This window comes from Parasteatoda tepidariorum, chromosome 1, assembly GCF_043381705.1.
Source record: "Parasteatoda tepidariorum isolate YZ-2023 chromosome 1, CAS_Ptep_4.0, whole genome shotgun sequence".
Lineage (NCBI taxonomy): Eukaryota > Metazoa > Arthropoda > Arachnida > Araneae > Theridiidae > Parasteatoda > Parasteatoda tepidariorum.
The window spans coordinates 76641178-76662319 of NC_092204.1; the positions used below are offsets into that span (position 1 = coordinate 76641178).

At 29.2% G+C, this 21142-nt stretch overlaps 1 protein-coding gene across 2 annotated transcripts; it reads left to right on the forward strand.

Moving 5' to 3' along the window:
* Positions 1-4028: 4028 nt before the first annotated feature.
* LOC107437140 (2-Hydroxyacid oxidase 1-like) lies at positions 4029-18902 on the forward strand. Of its 2 annotated transcripts, none has more exons than XM_043051512.2 (11): positions 4029-4139; positions 5455-5575; positions 5987-6024; positions 6093-6233; positions 6824-6975; positions 10070-10328; positions 12124-12284; positions 13412-13503; positions 16132-16290; positions 17814-17883; positions 18049-18902. In XM_043051512.2, exons 2-11 carry the CDS (start codon positions 5498-5500, stop codon positions 18150-18152), a joined length of 1254 nt encoding a protein of 417 aa, XP_042907446.1. In that variant the 5' UTR covers positions 4029-4139; positions 5455-5497; the 3' UTR covers positions 18153-18902. The 2 variants fall into 2 exon arrangements, with proteins under 2 accessions (XP_042907446.1, XP_042907447.1); XM_043051513.2 differs by lacking the exon at positions 13412-13503 and adding an exon at positions 15275-15366.
* The last annotated feature ends 2240 nt before the right edge of the window (positions 18903-21142 follow it).

A 21142-nucleotide genomic window follows, 5' to 3' on the forward strand; every position in this document is an offset into this window, starting at 1 on the left:
TTATATCTTTAAAATTTTCTTATACTGTTTTCGAATTATGCAAACGAATTATTCATTATATTATGAAAATTCAATGTGTTTGAAAGTCCAAGTAAATAAATTATTTATATTTAACAATTTCCTTTAATAAGTAGAATAAATCTAGTACATATGATTTAAATTTTTTTTTTGCAAATTTTTTTTACTAGCATCTATTGTCCTCTTAACCTTCACAATTTTAGTTAAATTTCAGTTGTAAATAATTATTAATCTTTTATAGTAGTTACATTTGAACGCATTTCAATGAGGTGAACCGGGTTCGTATCCCAGTGATAACTGGTCGTTAGGAATTCCGCATCAGTGTTAAATTTTTGAAAATTTAACACTGACCAGAATCATAAATTTGCATGGTATATTAACGAACTTAAAATTAACTAATTTCTTAATGAAGAAAAAAAACCTGTTCTTCTCTGAAAAATTTTATTCTTAGTTGCCTATTTTTAGTTGTATTTAATGTAACGAATTATTAATGTAAAATTATTTTGATTATGATGACTGTTAATATCGCCAACATATTTTAAGGTTTAAAAATCGATAAATTCAAGAAATTTAAGTGTGATCTTTTTATATTGAAAATTTATAAGAAACACAGAAAATAAAGTATTGATTCTAGATGCAGTTTTAAAATTCAAAAACCAATTAATTTTTTTCTAAGCCTCAAACAGAAATATATTTTTAAAAGGATACCTCAAAAAGATTTGAAAAAGACATTTAAAATGTGCCTTAAGGCGCACGCTGTGCCTATTTTTAGTTGCATTTAATGTAATAAATTATTAATGTGAAATTATTTTGATTATGATGACTGTTAATATAGCCAACATATTTTAAGGTTTAAAAATCGATAAATTCAAGAAATTTAAGTGTGATCTTTTTATATTGAAAACTTATAAGACACGCAGAAAATAAACTATTGATTCGGAATGCAATTTTAAAATTCGAAAACCAATTAATTTTTTACTTTTTTCCTAAGCCTCAAACAGAAATATATTTTTAAAAGGATACCTCAAAAAGATTTGAAAAAGACATTTAAAATGTGCCTTAAGGCGCACGCTGTGCCTATTTTTAGTTGCATTTAATGTAATAAATTATTAATGTGAAATTATTTTGATTATGATGACTGTTAATATCGCCAACATATTTTAAGGTTTAAAAATCGATGAATTCCAGAAATTAAAATGTAATCTTTTTATGTTGAAAATTTATAAGAAACACAGAAAATAAACTTTTAATTCAAAATGTAATTTTAAAATTCAAAAATCATTTAATTTTAGATTTTTTTTTCTAAACCTCAAACAAAAATATATTTTAAAAGAGATACCGGAAAAAGATTTGAAAAGACATTTAAAAATAAACTTTTTATTTAGTAGAAAAAAACACGATAGGTCGCCAAATATGATAATTACAAGAAGGCTCTGGATTGGATGCAAAAAGTTTCAGTTTCAAAATATGAAGAATCTAAAAGTTTCAGTTTAGATATGTCCGAGGATCATTATCTTTAAAGGGGATGGGAAAGAATAAAATAAATAAATATCTAAACCAGTCAAGATGACAAGGAGTTATATTCTTAGCGACCAAGGTCATGAAATTTTTAGTATCCAGAAGGGACTATTATCTAAGCTAGTTTATTTAGAATGAAGACTGATAAGTGAAAATAATTTTCTACATGAGATTTTATTTCTATAAGAGTTGATAATAATATCACTTAATGAATTAATAAAAAAAACTATAAAAAACCAATGGGTATATTGAAATTAATTAGTCTTAGCGTATGTTCCTCATACAATTTCAATTTATAGTTTTTCTATCTTCAACATACAGTTTAACGTAGTTTTAAATGTTTAGGCTTTTACGGTTGAAGAACCCTAAATGATAGACATTCTTTTGGCGGAAACCTTTGATTAATAAATTTCATATACAGTTGTGAACTTATAAATTAACGAAAGACTATTAATTATTTTGACATTGTGTAATGATCTAAGTTTTATTAATTATTTTGAAAATATTTAGCGAATGTATGAAATTTTTTCTACATATATATCCTTTTTGAATTAGAGATTTTATTTATATAAGAGTTGATGATATCACTTAATGAATTAATAAGAAAACTATTAAAAACGAATGGGTATATTGAAATTAATTAGTCTTAGCGTATGTTCCTCATAAAATTTCAATTTATAGTTCTTCTATCTTCAACATACACCATAAAGTAGTTTTAAAGGTTTATGCTTTTACGGTTGTGGAACCGTAAATGATCGACCTTCTTTTGGAGGAAAGCGAGATTTAATTAATGAATTTCATTTACAGTTGTGAACATATAAATTAACGAAAGACTATTAATTATTTTGAAACTGTGTAATGATCTAAATTTTATTAATTATTTTGAAAATATTTAGCAAATGTATGAAATTTTTTCTTACATCTTTTATCGTTATTAGTCTTAAAATTGTTTTTTATTATTATCTTTTTTTATGTCAGAGTTATATTCTGAGGTCTGGAGCGCCATCTATAGTCGAGTTCATCGGTTACCGATTTATTTTCTGGTTGTCGAACCATAAATAATCGACCTTCTTTTGGCAGAACCCCGAGATTTAATTAAAAAATTTCATTCGCGATTATGAACATATTAATTAACGAAAAACAATTTATAATTTTAAAACTATGTAAGGACCTAAATTTTATTAATTATTTTGAGAATATTTAGTGACTAAAGGAAATTTTTTTTCTCTTATCGTTTATCAATATTAGTCTTAGAACTGAATTTTTATTTCCGACAGTTGAATTCATAGGTCTAGCGAGGCATCTATTGTATAGTTCATATATTAATTTTAGTGCATGCCTAAAGTGAAAAATGAATGAGCGGAAATATTGAATAACATAAAGAAAGAAAGAAACATTATCAGGAAAATATACTTCATTGTTGAATTTGGTTATTTTATTCGATGTGAAATGCTAATAGAATTCTTCTTAAATGCATATATATTTTTCATAATTATATTATAATTCTAAAAAAAACATCGTTTTAAAATTTCTTTTCTCACAAACATTTAAATAAAATATAATTTCATAAATAAAACAGAAATATTTTATAAGTAATGGATTATTAATTAGATATGAATTTAATTACAGGTTTCGTAATAAATGAGAATTAATCTAAAATGTGACATTTAACTTTTATTATTTTTAGATCAATTAATTCTGACTATTCTTTTCATCCACCAACAGTATTTTAGAAACTGAAAATTTTTAAATTCCATTTCCAATTTTTGAACTCTATTTCCAATCTTTAATTTTCATTTCAAATCATTAATTCCCATCCTTATTACCTACATACAGTGCTTAAAAAACTTCAAATCTTTGATTAGATGAAGCAAATCAAACGAGAAATATTTAAAAAAAAACTTAATTATAGTTTCTTGAATAATAAAGAAACTGTATTCAATAAATTCCTGTAGATTAACACAGGAAAAGTAAAATTTAATAACTGAAAGGGGTTAATAATAGTTTAAAAACTTAAAATAAATAAATATCATTAAATAAAATATGACGTTGTCAAATTCATTGTTAAGGTCAATTATTTAACGCCCCAATAATAAATTAATTATTCAATTTTTTTCTACCGTTATTATAAACTACAAGACAACTTGCATCCCACCTTTTGTATAACTAAATTATATATTGTTCAAAATAATACCAAACATACAATGTGTAAATTGATAACGAACATGTCAAAAAATTAGTTATCTAATGATAAATGAGAATTAATCTGAAATGAGACAGGCTACCTTTATTATTTTTATGTAGTCCAATTAATTCTGACCAATCTTATTACCCACACACACAGTATGCTTCATGAAGAAGAACGAGGTCATAGAATTAGGAGTTGTAGCCTTATATGTGGGTCAGTCGCAGGAAGATGTCCAAATGAGAAAAAATATGAAAATATATTAAAAACAACAAAAAAATCAAGGGATGTTAAATAATTGGGTTGAAAAAAGAAGATGAGCTCCATATAAATTATCATGCACGTAAATTTTATTTTATAGTGAAATTCGTTTGCTTTGTGAAAGGGTTAGTCTGTGATTTGTAAGGAAAGAATATAGGTAGGTTTTATTATGTGTTTTCATAAAGAAATAATTTTTTGCATTTAATAGATTTGTAGGCAATTTAAAATAAAAAAATCAGTTCTTTTAATAAAAAAAAAAGATTAATTAGAAAAGTTTTAAATCTTTTATGAAAAATAGAAAAGAAAATTAATTCTTTTAAATTCCTTGCAACATTAAAATATTTCGTAACCCTGAGAACTATTTCATTTATTTTTATATTAAATATTTTACTTCAATAATCAAATAACGAAGGACATTTTATTTAGTAAAAGTTAAATTATTACACTTTTTTAAATTAATTATTTTGTCAATCCATTTATTTGTTTCTCTTATGTGGAACCATAAACTCAGGTATTTTATGATCTACTATACATTGACAAAGAAATGTAATTTAGCATCATTTACCGTATAATTTTACGGACAAGATCCGCTTTTCAAGCAAAACGGGGAAGTTCGGTAAATTTACGTTATTGGTGTAAGGCTGTAGCGCATTGAACTGTTTTTGTTGGCTACGTCCGTTAAACATGCAGAATGTTCAAACCTATAACCTAGCTGTTTTTTCACGGTCAAATACCTTCAAATTAAAGGCAATCAGTGACTTTATGAGAGAATACTTTATTTCCTATGTTGAAATCACGATTACTAGGGGGTTATGCTTCCTGCATTCTGACGCTAGCTAACCCCAAACGATTGTTATGCGATATTATGCTTAGCGGACATAGCTCGCTCCGCTCGCTACCAGGATGGACAAATTTGAAATGTGATAAAATGCATAATTTTAATAAGTCAGATCATCTATAATAATATGAATGTATTGTTCCTTTTTAGGACTAAAATTGAATGCAACCAAAAGGAAAAAATAACTATTTTAGCAGTTACAACTGCGAGTGTTAGCTTCAACATGACATTATTAGTATTTTCGATAACGAAAAAACACAAAAGCACATTGTTTTTCTTTCATGTAATAAACTTGTATAAAATTAGTTCTGTCTCTGTACACAACATGTAAAACGTGGCTGGGTGCTCGGCATTGACTTCGGTGGTGCTTATAATTTTTCTTTGAAGTAGTAGTATGGCAGTATTTTCTAGTAGCAGTATTTCCAAAGCTTTTAATTTTCAGTGAAAAATTATGGTAACTTAAAAACATGTTTGTAATCTAGTATAGACTAATATTTGTCCAGTATAAATATTTATCATTAACAATTATTAATATGATATATAAACTTCATATGTTTATACTTTATAATATGTAGCGTGTACTCTATATTGTTGTTGTATTATGAAATTGTTGCTAACTAATACATTAATTTAGTTTCTCCAGATCCTTGTTTTGTTTTCTCCAGATTTGATGTAAAATGAATAAAGAAAGAGTATATTTCATTTGGGAAATATGCTTTTGTCTATCACAGCTAGCAACTGGATACATATCGAAGGTAAAAAAATTAATTTAATGTTTCAATATTTTTCAAACTCATATAGAAACTGTTTTTATACTTGAAGCTAAACAAAAGAAAAAGTGCATACAAATCATTAACTTAATATTTGCAGACCCACTAGCATTCTTGAAACTCATATTTTATCAGAAAGTGCTGAAAACAATATTAAAAATAGTATTGATAAAAGCCAGTATACGATAAAATCAGTAAACGATAAAAAAAATTTTACTCAAGGGTTCGAAATCTGTGAACAAAATTTTGCTTGAACCACGTGATAGCGTCCTCGTGATAGCGTAATTATAACATCAAATTTAAGTAAAATTTTATACTTTTTTTAAAAAAAATGCTTGCGAAGGATTCCGGAATTTTCAATGTGTATTAGTAATGTGCTACTTTAATACTTTTCAGGAAGCTTTGGCACAAAGTGAAGCTAGATTTACACGAAAGTGAGTGAAATTTGAAGTTTTTGTAATGAAAAATGAAATTTTCTTTANATCAAAATTAAATTTTCCAGACTGAGTAATAGTTATATGAAATGTGTGAGAGACTATGAAGGATATGCAACTGTTTATATGGATAGACATGCCAGGGATTATTACAACAGTGGTGCTGATGAACAACAAACGCTCATAGACAATGAGCTGGCTTTCAAAAGGTACTGTTTTCAAACAAGTTGTAACTTTAATTATGAAACTCTTTAAATTAAAATTAGACTATTTTCAATAATTGGAGGGCTTTGGGCAATACGTTAGTAAACCACATTTTTTCTCATGTGATATTTTCAATTCAAACTGCTTCTTTAGCTCATTAAAATTTGCGAATTTCCTCCAGATAGCAGCACAATACATCGAAACATCTTATTGCCTATTGGCAGTGGCCTACGAACCTCTTTTATCTCATGAATATCTTTTACGTATATACAAGAAATAACCTAATTATGTTACATGAATGAATAATATTTAAATAACTTTCAAAAAATAGTAAAAATTAGTTTATGAATGATACTTTCCTCACTAACAGCACAATACTTTGAAACATCTTATTGCCTTTGGCAGTGGCCTACGAACCTACTTTATCTCATGAATATCTCTCACGTATATACAACAAATAACCTAATTATGTTACATGAATGAAAAATATTTGAATAACTTTCAAGGAATAGTAAAAATTATTTTATGAATGATAAACAAACTGTAGTGGGGAATCTTGATCAGTTTAGGAGATAATTTATTTATTTCTCAACAGGCTGAGAATCAGACCTCGCTTGTTTCGCAATGTCTCCAACAGGAATATGAGTGTCACTTTATTGGGACAGTCACTCAGCATACCTTTCGGAGCTTCTCCTATTGCATTCCAAAAAATGGTGCATCCCGAAGGAGAACTTGCAACTGCAAAAGGTAAGTTTATAATCTTTGTACTTTTCGATAGACATGGTGGTCCTAAAACCACTTTAAATATCTGTTTTTAGTAATATTCACATGAAAATGAACTAGTGACATGTGGAGCACACAAAAATCAATGACCCAGGGATAACTTTGGACCAAATTATTGTATGTTTACGCGCTAATATGCCTGCGTCATGTCTCAAAGCCTTATCTTAGCTGAATTAATGATTGTGCTGATAAATTATCAAATCTAAAGACAAGTACACAAGAAGTTATTAATATCAGAAGTAATTAATTAAGACGTAATCACATGAAACACACAAAACATTATGTGTAATACAAATGAAAAAAACACACACTCAATTGATAGAGTTAAATGCTGAAATCGAAGAACATTTGATGCGTAGAATAAAAGCTGATTAAATATGTCAAAATATATTTATTTATTGCAAAGAAACGATTAGTAAAGCAACAATTTCTTACACACCAGTTACACTGTAGAAGATGCTTTCAATATTTTATGAAAATGAAATTAAAAAAAAAGATTAATTTAACTTTACTCAACTGCCAGGACAGGAATGAACAATTAAATTAAATAAGACGATCTCTTAATCTTCTGTTTTGCCAATATGTTTACCTATATCAATTTGTTGAACAGGTTTTAAATCTGGGTGAGGAAATTTTTTAATTAATAGCTACATATTTATTAAGCATAATTCTTATATTTTAGTTTACAAAATCAACTATTGATAAATTTTTGGATATGATAGAAGAAAAAAAATTCGAAAATCACTTTTTTGCATTCTGTATTTTAATACAAATATAATTCCCATAATCAAACAGAACTTTTAGTAACTGTTAGATTGTTTTTTATAATTAAAAAGGCCAAAATATATTTTTGCTTGTAATTAGAGTGTCAGTAAAATAATATATAAAAGGGACACCGGAATTCCATCTGCGTCAAAGGGTTAATGAACATCAACTTACGATGCTGGAGATTTTTCTGCTCACTACTTCGTATTTTAATGACAGTTCTATACGTCATTGAATACAAGTTTATTGCATTGTATACAAGTTGTACTTATTTTGTTACAATTAATATTTTAGCTCTATATATTCTTTCCTTCGATTAATTAAAGGTACTCGTATATACTTTTATCATGCGTTTTCTCGATTTTTAAAACCTTTTTACAAGAAATAAACTTGCCCAACTAACTTAAATAAATATGAGTTCGAAATTTTCCATCCTGCATTTTTCAGTTAGTGATAAAGCAAATTTATATTTTACTGAGCAATGCACTGAATTCATTAGTGGTGAAAGATTTTGTATATGTAGGTTGAAGATAGTCGAAAGGGAAAGATTTAATCCATTACCTCATCTGCAAGTTCGATATTCTACAAAAAAAATTGCAGTTCTCACTAAAAAATCTTGAGGAAACAAGGATTTTATAAACATTTCATAGGGATACATTTCCAAGTATACGTTTTATTTTTAAGTGACGTAGACTGCATTACTGTGCAAGAAATTTTTTTGGAATTCCAGTTTCTTAGAGATCTTCTAGTAATTACATTACTGTGGTTTCTTTTTTCTTTTTTTTTCAGTATATGATCCTTCATAGTTACTTGATCAATGATAATATCATTTATGTTACCTTCTAAGACGTGTTTTCACTTTCTACGGATTTGTAGCTAGTTTTATTTATGTGTCGCTCATCATTTGGTGTAAGGCCTTTGAAAGTAACAGGAATGAAATTATCATTAAGTAAGTATGCAGGATCAAGTAAAATATATAACTATCAAGTTATAAGTATCAATCAAGAAGTATACAGGATCGTACACTGAAAAAAAACTGCAGTACTTACTAGTAGATATCTAGGAAACTAGTATTCCATATTGAACTTCCAGATGAGGCAGTGGATCAGATCTTCCCAGTTCGACCATCTTCAACTACGTTTGGTCGCATTCTTCCGAACTCCTCTTGAATCATGTAAATTATTTTCATTACGGAATCGCAAAGTTTACTCGAAAATTACTTTACGAGAGTTGCGTAAGTTTCATATTTCCTTTGCCATTTTGTTATTTTGAAAATGTTACGATGCTTATTGGCAGTTAGAACTCACAGCTATAGCAGCTGTTCCTAACTTCTTTTCGGTTATGGAATCCAAAATAATTGAATTTCTTTTGCCAAAATCCCCGATTTCAAAAGAAAATTGAATAACAATTGTGAACATATTAATCAAAGAAACATTACTATTGTAATTTACTGAGGAAAGATGAATTTTTTCATCAATATTAGTTTTATAATTGGGTTTAATCAGACATTGAATTTGCAGGTTAAAAGCGGCTTCTAGGCTAGTTCGAAATTTGTTTTTGATCTATGCATTAGCTTAAAATAAACTATGCAAAATTTTGGATTTCGTTAAAATAAAAACGGGAAAGAACAGTTATAAAGGTTAAAAATGGTTAGACAAGGGGACAGGGAGGCAGATTTCTGTATTATTGAATTTAGTTATTTCATTCTGAATCGAAATGCTAGATGGGAAATACTAATGAAATTTTTAATAATTTACTTATTCCTTTACATAATTTTATTTAATATTTATGTTATTAGAAAATATCCATATTTTTTTAATTTTGCATTTCCTTTTTCACTTAAGATGCACTTAATTTCATAAAATAATCGAAGGATAAAATCAATATTTAGATTATTCTTTCTCCATGTAATTGAAAGGTTCAGAAATCATCACAGGTCAGAAGAAAAAATTCTGCTCTCCGAAACCTCATGACCCTTACACGTAACCCAAAGTTTCCACGGAACACCTATTGGGAATCGCTGTGCTATAGAATGGCAAATCCTGCAAAAATGATGGAGAAAAGAAATAACAAATTCAAGATAATTCAATTCAATATAACAGCATACGTTTACCAAAATTCACCGCCTAAACTTTGTTTCGACATTCGATTTTTTGAACAGATCATATGGACAAATTACGTCCGTTAAGCCAGTTAGTCACAATGTGCTTATTTTTTTTCCATAGTGTTATTTCCATGCACCTAAACTCTATTTAATAAATGAATAAATAAAGTTCTTTACACTTTTTTGCAGCTATATCAGCACTAGGAGGAGTCATGATTTTAAGCACACTGTCCACGACATCAATGGAAGAATTGATTGACAGAACCCCTCCAGGCACTGTATTTTGGCTTCAGGTGTATATAGCTAGAGACAGAGAACGGACGAAAGCTTTGATACATCGAGCAGATATAGCAGGGATCAAGGCAATAGTTGTAACTGCTGACTCGCCAGTAAATGGCATGTGGGGAATAAATATGGTGCATAATTTAACACTGCCCAGTCATTTAGCGTATGTTTTTTACTTTCACTTTTAATTACAGTAAAATCCTTTAATACAGTAATTTCCTTTTAATTACAGTTTAATAACAGTGGTCAATTTAGACGGTTAATCTACTTATAGAGTCAGTGTATTTTATTTTTTATATCATGTTATTTTCAGACACTCCACTTCTCACACATTATCAACCAAAATAATTAAGTATAAATAAAAGTGAATAAAAATATTTTTTCAAAAATTCTATTTTAAAATCTTATTTAGCAAGAATGCATCTTGAGAAATGAATGTAATTATAGAAAGAATTACAATTTATTACGTAAATTTAATTTTAAATTTATTGGCCTCTATATATCTTGAGAAATGAGATTACAGAAAATAATTACAATTTATAAGATAAATTAAGTTTTAAATTTAAATTTATTGACCTCTGTTTTAGGAAATGAGTTTAATTACAGAAAGAATTAAAATTTATTACATAAATTTAATTTTAAATTAATTGACCTCTATATATCTTGAGAAATGAGATTTATTACAGAAAAGAATTACGATTTGTTAAATAAATTTAATTTTAAAATGATTAGTTTAAGATAAACAGACATGCATATTTTTAGGTAATAAGCTTGATTACTATTTTTAATACAATAGAATAAAAAGAATTACATGCCATTATTTTTATTTAATCATCTAAAATAAATGAAGTCATGCGTCCAAACTGAATTATTCAGAAGTCCACCATAGTTCCTTATATGGTGAACTCACAAAAAAGTTTTAGGTTAGCTTTTAAAATAATTTAACTAATTCAATTTTATGGTCAACTTATGAAGTAGCATTCAATTACACCCCATACAAATCTGACTAATTTTAGATGTCAACATACAAAATAGATAGATGGTAAGGTTACAAAAAATTCCGTCTCTTTAAATCAGATTTAATTGGATACCTGTAAGCGACATCACGCGTGATTGTCAAACCTGATTGGCTTCTAAATCGACAAATGACACGCAATGGGATACCTGCATGTGACGTAGTATGGGTATCTCGATCCTGATTGGTTATTGAAACGTGGCATTGGCTTATGTTGGCAACTGTTCTTTCCATTCTATTTCGAGTGAACAAGCCTGTCAAATATCAATTCTCTTAAGTGACATAATCTATATTCTTTCCCAAAAATTTTTTCATAAAGATTTAAATTATTTCACTAAATATTTCTCAGTTAACACATCGACAGGCACGAAGTCATGTAGAACAGAAACAAACAAATTATGCATCAAAGTGGCCAGGTACACAAAACGAAAATACATCAAGGTTGCAATAAAATACATAAACAAATAATAAATCTAATCTAACTAAAAGGCGTATACGAAAAAGAATTATAGTTCAACAAATTCGTGGTGCGGCACTGTATTCACATGATTTCGCGTTAATTAACATTCTAATTTATTTGGAGAAACTTAGCTTAATTTTAACACGATATTTTGCGTATAACTATCAGCTGGCACTGACGTCATAGGCCCCACATGTGTGGGTATCCGACATCATCTTCTTTTTGAAGTGCAAGTACCCAATTAACCTACGATGGCGTTACTTGCAGATATCCAATTCTGCGTGAACTCGGTTCGAAAAGCATATAAAACATCTTAGCAAATTTTTCTAATCATCTTAGCAGTTTTTTCTGTGAATGATAAACTTACAAGTCAATGAAAATTACGCAGAACCAAGTACAAAAATTTATTTCATTGTATAAATTATATTCTTTGATTATAGTATTTGCTCTCACCACTAATTTTTTTTGAAATAATATTTGCAGACTTCCAAATTTACAAGCTAAAAATGATGTCCATGGCTCCGGTTCAAGTTTACGAACAAAAATTGGATTTTCTCTGCTTGACCCAACGGTCACATGGAAAGATATCCAATGGATACGGACATTCACTTCTTTACCAATTGTGGTGAAAGGAGTTTTAACTGGTAACATTTTTGTAATATTGTTCGCTTTAAATATCTTTAGAGAATAATTATTCGCAGAAATGAAGTACTAAATTTCTTAGATAAAAAAAATTCTTAAAAATAGCTCTTTAATTGAAGTATTTTAAACAAATCTTATAAAACAAGTTAAATTTTATTTATTTGTTTATTATTTTTTTTTTGCAAAGATCTTCACTGATTGTCTCACGATATTTTTAAGGAATAATTTCTGTTCCATTCAAAATGTATAATTTCAGCTAATTGATGAAACACTTTTGTTTTGTTTATTTATTTTTGTTAGACATACTAATATTTTCTGTGTTTTATATTATTGCACATATTATCGTTAATATGATTATAGTATATAAAATATAATATTATATTTACATACTATTATTATATAAGCAATCAAATTATTTAGATTCTAATTAAATTAAGCTGCAGCATTAAAAATTGAGATAAATGGAATAAAAATTGTCTTTTGATTACTAAGTATTATGAATTTTAATGTTTTTCATTCAACACTTTGCAAAATATATACAAAATGTTAAATTTTTGGAAGCTTTTCTAAAATTTCAAGATAGAGAAAGACAATCAAATATTTTAGAACGTAATATTCATAATTTAGATTGAAAACAAAATGCCCCATAATTACTAGACTGTATAGAACACACACTACTCAACCATGACCACGCACCCAGCCTCTATCTTTTAGCAGCTATGGTAGGAGAGTCACGTAATTTTGTTCTCTGTCAGACGACATGAACAACTTCTGACACCATAACCAACCAGAGGATTTTCAACCACAACAGATTTAACTAACTGCACCTTGCTGCGCATACTACTACGGTTGCCGGCTTTCAGGATCGAACTTACGACCCCGACTTTTACCAGTGGAGTGAGTGATGACTGTAAAGAACAAACAAAATTATTTGGTTTTTTATCGAAGTTTTTTTTTTTTAGTTTTTTAAAGAACAAACAAAACCTTTTAGTTACCGAATCGTGGAACGGTGTGCTTTCTTAAGGAAAAAGAGATAGAAATTGTAATTTATCTTCAAAGATTGAGGTTTTTTTTCTCACTTTACATTTGTAAACTTAAACATTTGTTTTTTCTGAATGTTTCATGACAGGTGAAGATGCTGCTCTGGCTGTAGAAAATGGAGCTTCAGGGATTCTCGTTTCTAATCATGGTGGACGGCAACTAGATGGTGTACCTGCAACTGTAAGTTAATGAAGCATTCACCAATCACATATCCCCTCCCCTAAAAAAAAATTACAACTAGGAATGAAAATAATTCCCAATGTAGTAAAACAAAATTCCATAACTAAATTTCCCAGGAGAGAAGAAAGAAAAAAAACGGAAAAGGATATTTGTGATCACTATAGATATTTCTAAATGATCTTACATTTTAAGTTTTATACGCATTCAGGAACTTGACTATATTTGAGAGATTTAGCGCTTCTGGCTTTCTGCACATTCACGCAGGTACGTTTGCACAAGTTCTGAGAAAATCCAACATTACTATGGTGTGACTGATCTGAACAATACTTTTGTGAAGGTGCGAAATACAAAATAGATGAGCTGAATCTCTCAAATGTGTTTAAGTTAATTCATTTATTTCGTTTGATTTGAGTTATTTTTAACATTTTGCAGGGCCATTTTTTTTCAGTAAGGCTGAAGTGTTGTTTTATCACTTTAATACAAGATAGACTTATTCAGAAGGTTAGCAAATATTTATTCACCATAGCTGTTCTATTTTTCATCCAGACTGCTGCCATCCAAAATATAATAAATAATTTATAATAATCTTCTTTAATCGATTCATTATCGTTTAAGAATAATACTACAGAGTTTTTTTTTCTCTTTGTGCAGTTTATATTAAGCAAATCAACTGTTTAATGTGGACCATCCATCATGTTAGCAAGGTCACATCACGTCCGGGGCAGGCTTAAATGACTTTTTGAATTTGACATTTTTGAATGATATTTCGACGAATAGGAGATGTATTTTATATTTTTCCGGTTTCTCATTTGGCATTCTGTGTAATGCCTAGGAAATGTGTGAAATATAAATAATTTCATACATTGCCTGCTAGTTTTAGACATTTTATAGAATGCCGNTTGCTGTGTTTTATATTATTACACATATTATCTTTAATATAATCATAGTATATAAAATGGATTATTATATTTATATATTATCATTATATAAGCAACCAAATGTGATATAGATTCTCTTAAATTAAGCTGCAGGAATTAAAATTGGAATAAGCAAAATTAAAATTGTCTTTTGATTACTAAGTATTATGAATTTTAATAATTTTCATTCAACACTTAGTATTTCTTTTTAATACGTGCAAAATGTTTAATTTTTTTGAAGCTTCTCTAAAACTACAAGATCTAGAAAAACAATCAAATATTTTAAAACATGATATATATCACTTTGATTGAAAACAAAATGCCCCCTAAATTACATGACTGTATAGAACACACACTACCCAGCCATGACTAAGCGCATAGCTCTTTTTATCAAGCTTTATCTATTAGCAGCCATGGTATTGCAACCAAATCACGAAATTTTTATTCGGTCAGTCGACACGAGCAGCTTTTGAGGTGGTACCCCTCTCTCCAAACTTACAGACCCACAACCAATGAGAGAACTTTCAACCACAACAGATTTAATTGCACCTTGCTGAGCAAACTAGCACGATTTTTCGGATTTCAGAATCGAACTTACGACACCGGCTTTTATCAGTGGAGTGAGTAATGACTGTTAAGAACAAACAAAAAAAATTTTTAGAAGATTTTTTAAGACGATTTTTAAAGAACAAACAAAACCATTTAGTTACCGAATCATGGAACTGTGTGTTTTCTTACGGAAAAAGAGGTAGATATTATAGTTGCTCATAAGGATAGATATATCTTCAAACATTGAGTTTCTCTCTCTACATTTGTAAACTTAAACATTTGTTTTTCTGAATGTTTTATGACAGGTGAAGATGCTGCTCTGGCTGTAGAGAATGGAGCTTCAGGGATTCTCGTTTCTAATCATGGTGGACGACAGCTAGACGGTGTACCTGCAACTGTAAGTTAATGAAACATTCACCAATCACATATCACCTCCCTGAAAAAAAAATTACTACTAGGAATGAAAATAATTCCCAATGTAGTAAAAAAAATTCCATATCTAAATTTCCCAGGAGAGAAGAAAGAAAAAAGATATAAGCGGAAAAGGATATTTGTGATCGCTATAGATATTTCTAAATGATCTTACAAATTTAGTTTTATGCGCATTCAGGAACTTGACTATATTTGAGAGATTTAGCACTTCTGGCATTCTGCACATTCACGCAGGTACGTTTGCCCAAGTTCTGACGAAATCCAACATTACTATGTTGTGACTGATCTGAACAATACTTTTGTGAAGGCGCGAAATACAAAATAGATGAGCTGAATTTCTCAAATGTGTTTAAGTTAATCCATTTATTTCGTTTGATTTGAGTTATTTTTAACATTTTGCAGGGCCATTTTTTTTCAGAAAGGATATGTTAAATTATTTTGGGGATTGAGATTGATTTATAAAAAAAATCCTTCAACTTATTATTTAAAATTAATTTATTCTAAGAACATTTTTTGCGATATTGTCGGTGGGATTTTCAAAATTTTACCAACTGTAAAGAATTTGCCATAAACTTTAACTTCTGCACTTATAAATAACCGAATTTGTAAATTCTGTGTTTATGACAACAAATAAACTCGATAAGGAATAATCAAATGAATGGAGGCAAAATAGCTCAAAGTTAACCGTTGTTTGTTATTATTTAAAATTGAATATTTTTTTTTTCTCTAGCTAGATGTTTTGCCTGAAGTAGTGGATGCAGTACAGGGTAGGGCGGAGATTTATTTAGATGGAGGCATTCGCTCTGGTGGGGACGTTTTTAAAGCTCTGGCCTTAGGTGCAAAAGCCGTCTTCTTTGGTAGACCGATTATTTGGGGTCTAGTACATAGCGTGAGTAAAATTTTATAACTATATTTACCTGTGTTTAATTATTTCTGGTTACAGATTCATTCCAAAAGCGTTCTTTGGGATATAAATTGAGTCTCTGAGAACTACCAGTCTAGTTTTTGAACATCCATTTCATCAAACCACGGCTGTGCAAGTCTCGATATATGTAACTGGATCAGTTTTCTTCATTGGAAAAGAAATGGGCCTTACCCGAAAAATTAAGGAGTTTAGAAATCAGCATTGTTTAGAACAGGGATGAGCAAACTACTACCCGAGGGCCAACTCTGGCCCGCCGGAAGGTTTTATCCGGCCCGAGGATAGAATTTTAACTTGCCGATCCGTGACGAATATAAACTATATACATCAATTTTTTTGTCTACTTTGTTTAAAGCTATTTTTGTTCTTTCTTTTTAGCAAATTATTGATGACCTTTTTACTTTCTCTATTTTTCTTCTACAAAACATAAATTGATAGAAATAGGCAGCTTCAATTGGTAAAATGTTGAAAGCAAAAGTTCTTTATAGAATAACCGTAGATTGGCGCCATCTGAAGCAGTTGTTTCTAAATATGCCAAAGTTAGAGTTTTACAAACCATTACTAAAAGCTAGTTTCCCAAATTTAATATTTCATGCCAAGAAAATCAGTGCTATGTTTGCTTCATTTTATATATGTGAACAAGTGTTTTCATCTATAAACCTTTGAAAAAATCATTTCAGAAGTAGACTAACAGACAAACGTTTAGCCTTGATCATTAAAATAAGTACATCTAACTTGGAACGGCAATATAAAGAACTTTTATAAATGAAATCGCAATTTCATTCATCACATTAAATATTTAAATGAAAACTTGTATATCGTTTTTCGATTTTAGAAGTCTTTACTTGGCCCGCCAAACTTCTTTTCTTCGTTTTTTTGCCCTCGACCAAAAAAGTTTGCCCATCTTTGGTCTAGAATCTTCACATACATCTTAGAGTTCATGTTTCCGAACACAAGAACTATGGCACACCCATACCAAATTATTAAAAACAACCCACAACATGCGCTGTTCTGACTAGATCCTTAGGTGGTAGTCCTAATACTTTGTGCAAAATAGGGTATGTTCAGCTCCCCGACATGTTTCTGAACCAAACAATATGTAATACAAATGAAGGGTGTGGAACAATATTGATAAATAACACTTATACCAACATATGCCATTTTTACTCTAACATGTTTGTTAATACTTTTCAAGTTTTTTGAATTCCGATTAAATGTCAGCGGAAATAAATAAAAATATTTATTTTTAACATGGAAAATAAGGTCTTTTTCACCAAAAACGTTCTTTACGGCAACTTAAAAATTTGATTTCGATGCCAAAAAATAATGCTTTTAAAAGCGTGGCAGTTTCCTTGATAAAAACTTAATGTATTTTGTTTCTGTTGATAATGCATTGTTTTCTTAATTGTATATAACGATTTTGTAAAGGAGGGATTTGACGTTGTTTCAATATTCAAACGTAAATTATATTCATTTTTTATTTTTTTTAGGGACAAGATGGTGTCTTGAATATTTTTCAAATGATCAAAAAACAATTGGATACAACAATGGCTTTAGCAGGTAAGGTACACATTTCTTACGTCAAATAAAATTTTAAGCTTCTGCAAAATCTACGCTAAGTTTCAAATTAAAAAGTTAATCGATGTTCTTCAATATTAGTTTTATGTGATTGATAATTAGCATGCTTTACTAATAAATATGAAGTTCAAATTGTTTTTTTTTCAGGGGCTTCACGTTTGGAAGACATTCAAAAGTCTCATGTCATCCGAGAAGAAATTTATGGATTTTATGGAAAACAACTTGAAAAGAAAATTATTTTCAAAAAATAAAAGCAAGAAAAAAAAATAAAACAATGCGGAGGAATTTTTATAAACTATAAACAGAAATCTGAAATTCATATTGATTAGAAGTTCTTGAAAGACTTGATGAGAACAATACTTAGAAAATAGTTTTTCTGAATTTAAAAATAAAATATAATTAATATTTAGCACTAAAAAGTGAAATATCGAACTTAAACAATAAGTAGTAAGTTAATACTACATAACACATAATAAACCATAACCATTACATTTTATTAAATATATTTCGTATGGTCAATTAATAACGAGGCAGGGATCGATCAAGACAAATTCAGGCCCAAGGCCCACCAAATTTTCCGGGCCCCTTACAAGACATTTTTTAAATTGAATTACCTTAAGTAGTCCAAAAAATAAAAAAGAATCTATTGAACTGCATTATTCAAGAGAACCATTCTAAGAAATTTTGAAAGCAGACAATTGAAGATTATTTTTCTAATTTAAAGTTTATGTATCTATAAATTAAAGCAAAATATAAAACAACAAAACAATGATATTTCAAAATAAAAATAGTTAGGTGACCACAAACATTTGAAATCAGCGATTTTTACTAAAATAGTAACTGATTAACTGAATTATTTTTTATTGTAAGCTGTAACAGTTTTATTTAGTACTTAAACCAACACAAAGCTAGCCAACCTTTACTAATTTTTGAGACCCCTCAGGATTTGTGGACCCTAGGCCCATGCCTATTTGGCCTAGGTGATAATCAGACCTTGGGAAGAGGACATTAAACTAAAATTATGTTATTTCAAAAATGGATGCAAATCTAAGATGTAGTAGCTGGTGTGCCGAAAAGGATGCACTCCCTATTGGTAGCATAATTCAAGCAGTGATAAATGGATTATAACCAAGTAGCTGTCAGTCCATTCATTCGTTTCTGTAAATAATAAATAATGGAAGAAACGAAGAAGAGCGAACCTCCTGGAAGTCCAGAAGCAGGAACTATGGATCGCTGATATTTGGAAATCAGAACAAAGCTTAAAAGGCAAGGAAATTAGAATATCCCGATCATTTTTATCATGGAATCATTCTATTTCACAACAACGCTCCTAAAGACGAGGCCAAGACAATAAAGAAAATTCTGCAAAAATTCAAATGGGGAGTGTCGAACTTAACACCATTCAGTCCAAATCTGTCACCAAGTGTCTTCTACATCTTCGATGAACTCAAACCAGCAATTGCAAGGACAATGGTTTCAAACAAACGGCATATTCAAGGTTGAAGTGCGCAAATGGTTCAAGCAGTTACCTATGCTGTTTGAACTGTTTAACGAGTATGGCATTATGGACAATCGGATTAAAACTTAGAAAATTACAGGTGATACTTTTAATACCATTGAATAAACTGTATCAAAAGTCTCTTACTCTTTATTTATGGACCTAATGTATTCCACAAAAAACAAAAGTTGTATTGGCGGAATTTTAAAGAAAAAAATATTGTAAATAATAAACACACAACATTTAAAAATAAATAAAGTATTAATAATTTAAAATATTAATAATTAATTTTTCTCGTGCTTATGAAAAAGCACTTTGCATAAATGAAATGACGACAAGGTACGTTTAAGCTTGCTACGATCAAACCATTCAGCCTATATCTTGATGTGGAAAACGAAAACGCAGTATCAGGGGCAAAGTAATAAGCTTTAAAATATTTTACTTATTGTGCGTTACCTGACAGTCAATGAAGGTTTTCTAAACCTTAGTTGCTTTTTTAATTGTATTAAAAAACTTGTGAAACCTAAGAACATACCATCGCGATACCGACGCGGTAGCTAATTTACAATCCAACGACTTTTAACGACTTGCTCTCATTTTTGAAGATTTTTCTCTTGGTTGTAGTTAGTCTCAATTATATTGCAATCTTTTATTTCTTTTGAAATTTGTTACCCAAACTAAAAACGAAAAGAAAAAATCAAGAATTAAGTTTTTTTTTCTTTAAATGTTTATTTAAGATGCCAAACAGGTATATTATTGGTTTGTTGGAATCACATACATTTGCAGGCTTGTGTGCTCAATTTAGGCTTATAAACCTTTGTAAAATAGAAGGATATATAGCTTAATAAGAAGGACAGTACGAAGATGCATCCATGGTAACAGCGGGATTTGAACCCGCTACCTCCACGCTTTGCACCGCTCGGCCAGGGAGGCCCCACCAAACGGGAGAGCTGGTCGTTAAACGCTGTATTGAGGAATCGCGACCCAGCATTCTCCTCACTTTTCAAATTATTATTGGCTTTTTTTCGAAATTAATTGGAATATTTTAGACAAAAATTCCTATTTTATCATGCAAAACATAAACAATATACACACCAAAAAATATTTTTTGAAAACATTCCTCATGTTCATGCAGTTAGAATTTTTAATCATTCCTTTTCAATAGTCCCTTTCATGTGTGTAACACGTTCCACACCCCCAAAATAGAAGTATTGTTCGTTACTTTGATATTTAAGCATTATTTCAAATGAAATGCATAATGAGATTTTTGTATTCGTATAACAAGATTATTCAGTTCGGAGCAGCGGAACTAATTTTCTTTGAATGAGAGTCAAGAATTCAGAGCAATTCTCTCTAAGAGAGTAAGTTCGGTGAGCAAAAATATTATCCTGAATAACTTTTGCTCTAATGATCAAGTTTTCACTGGATAATAAAATTTCTAAAAAACCTTTTTAAACCTTCATTTCTCTAAAATTATTCGGCCGATTTTGTTCAAGGTTTGAGTTTGACATTTAAAATAATATAACTTAAAATAGTGTAAAATTTGTATTCCATACAGTTCAAAATTTTTCGACAATTATTAAATAAATTGATAAATAATTATAAAAAATAATTCTTTAAAATCTTATTTAATTTGGATAAACGAATTTCATAAAAAATATTTAATAATCAAAAGTTTTTCGATTAACTTAACTTCTCAAAATGTAACGAAATACGCAAAAAGTAAATTTAACATTAAAGGGA

Coding starts and splice junctions, on each gene's coding strand:
- LOC107437140 (XM_043051512.2), top strand. CDS start 5,498: ATGAATAAAGAAAGAGTATATTTCATTTGGGAAATATGCTTTTGTCTA. Junction 5,576..5,986: donor CAACTGGATACATATCGAAG/GTAAAAAAATTA, acceptor AATACTTTTCAG/GAAGCTTTGGCACAAAGTGA. Junction 10,329..12,123: donor ACACTGCCCAGTCATTTAGC/GTATGTTTTTTA, acceptor TAATATTTGCAG/ACTTCCAAATTTACAAGCTA.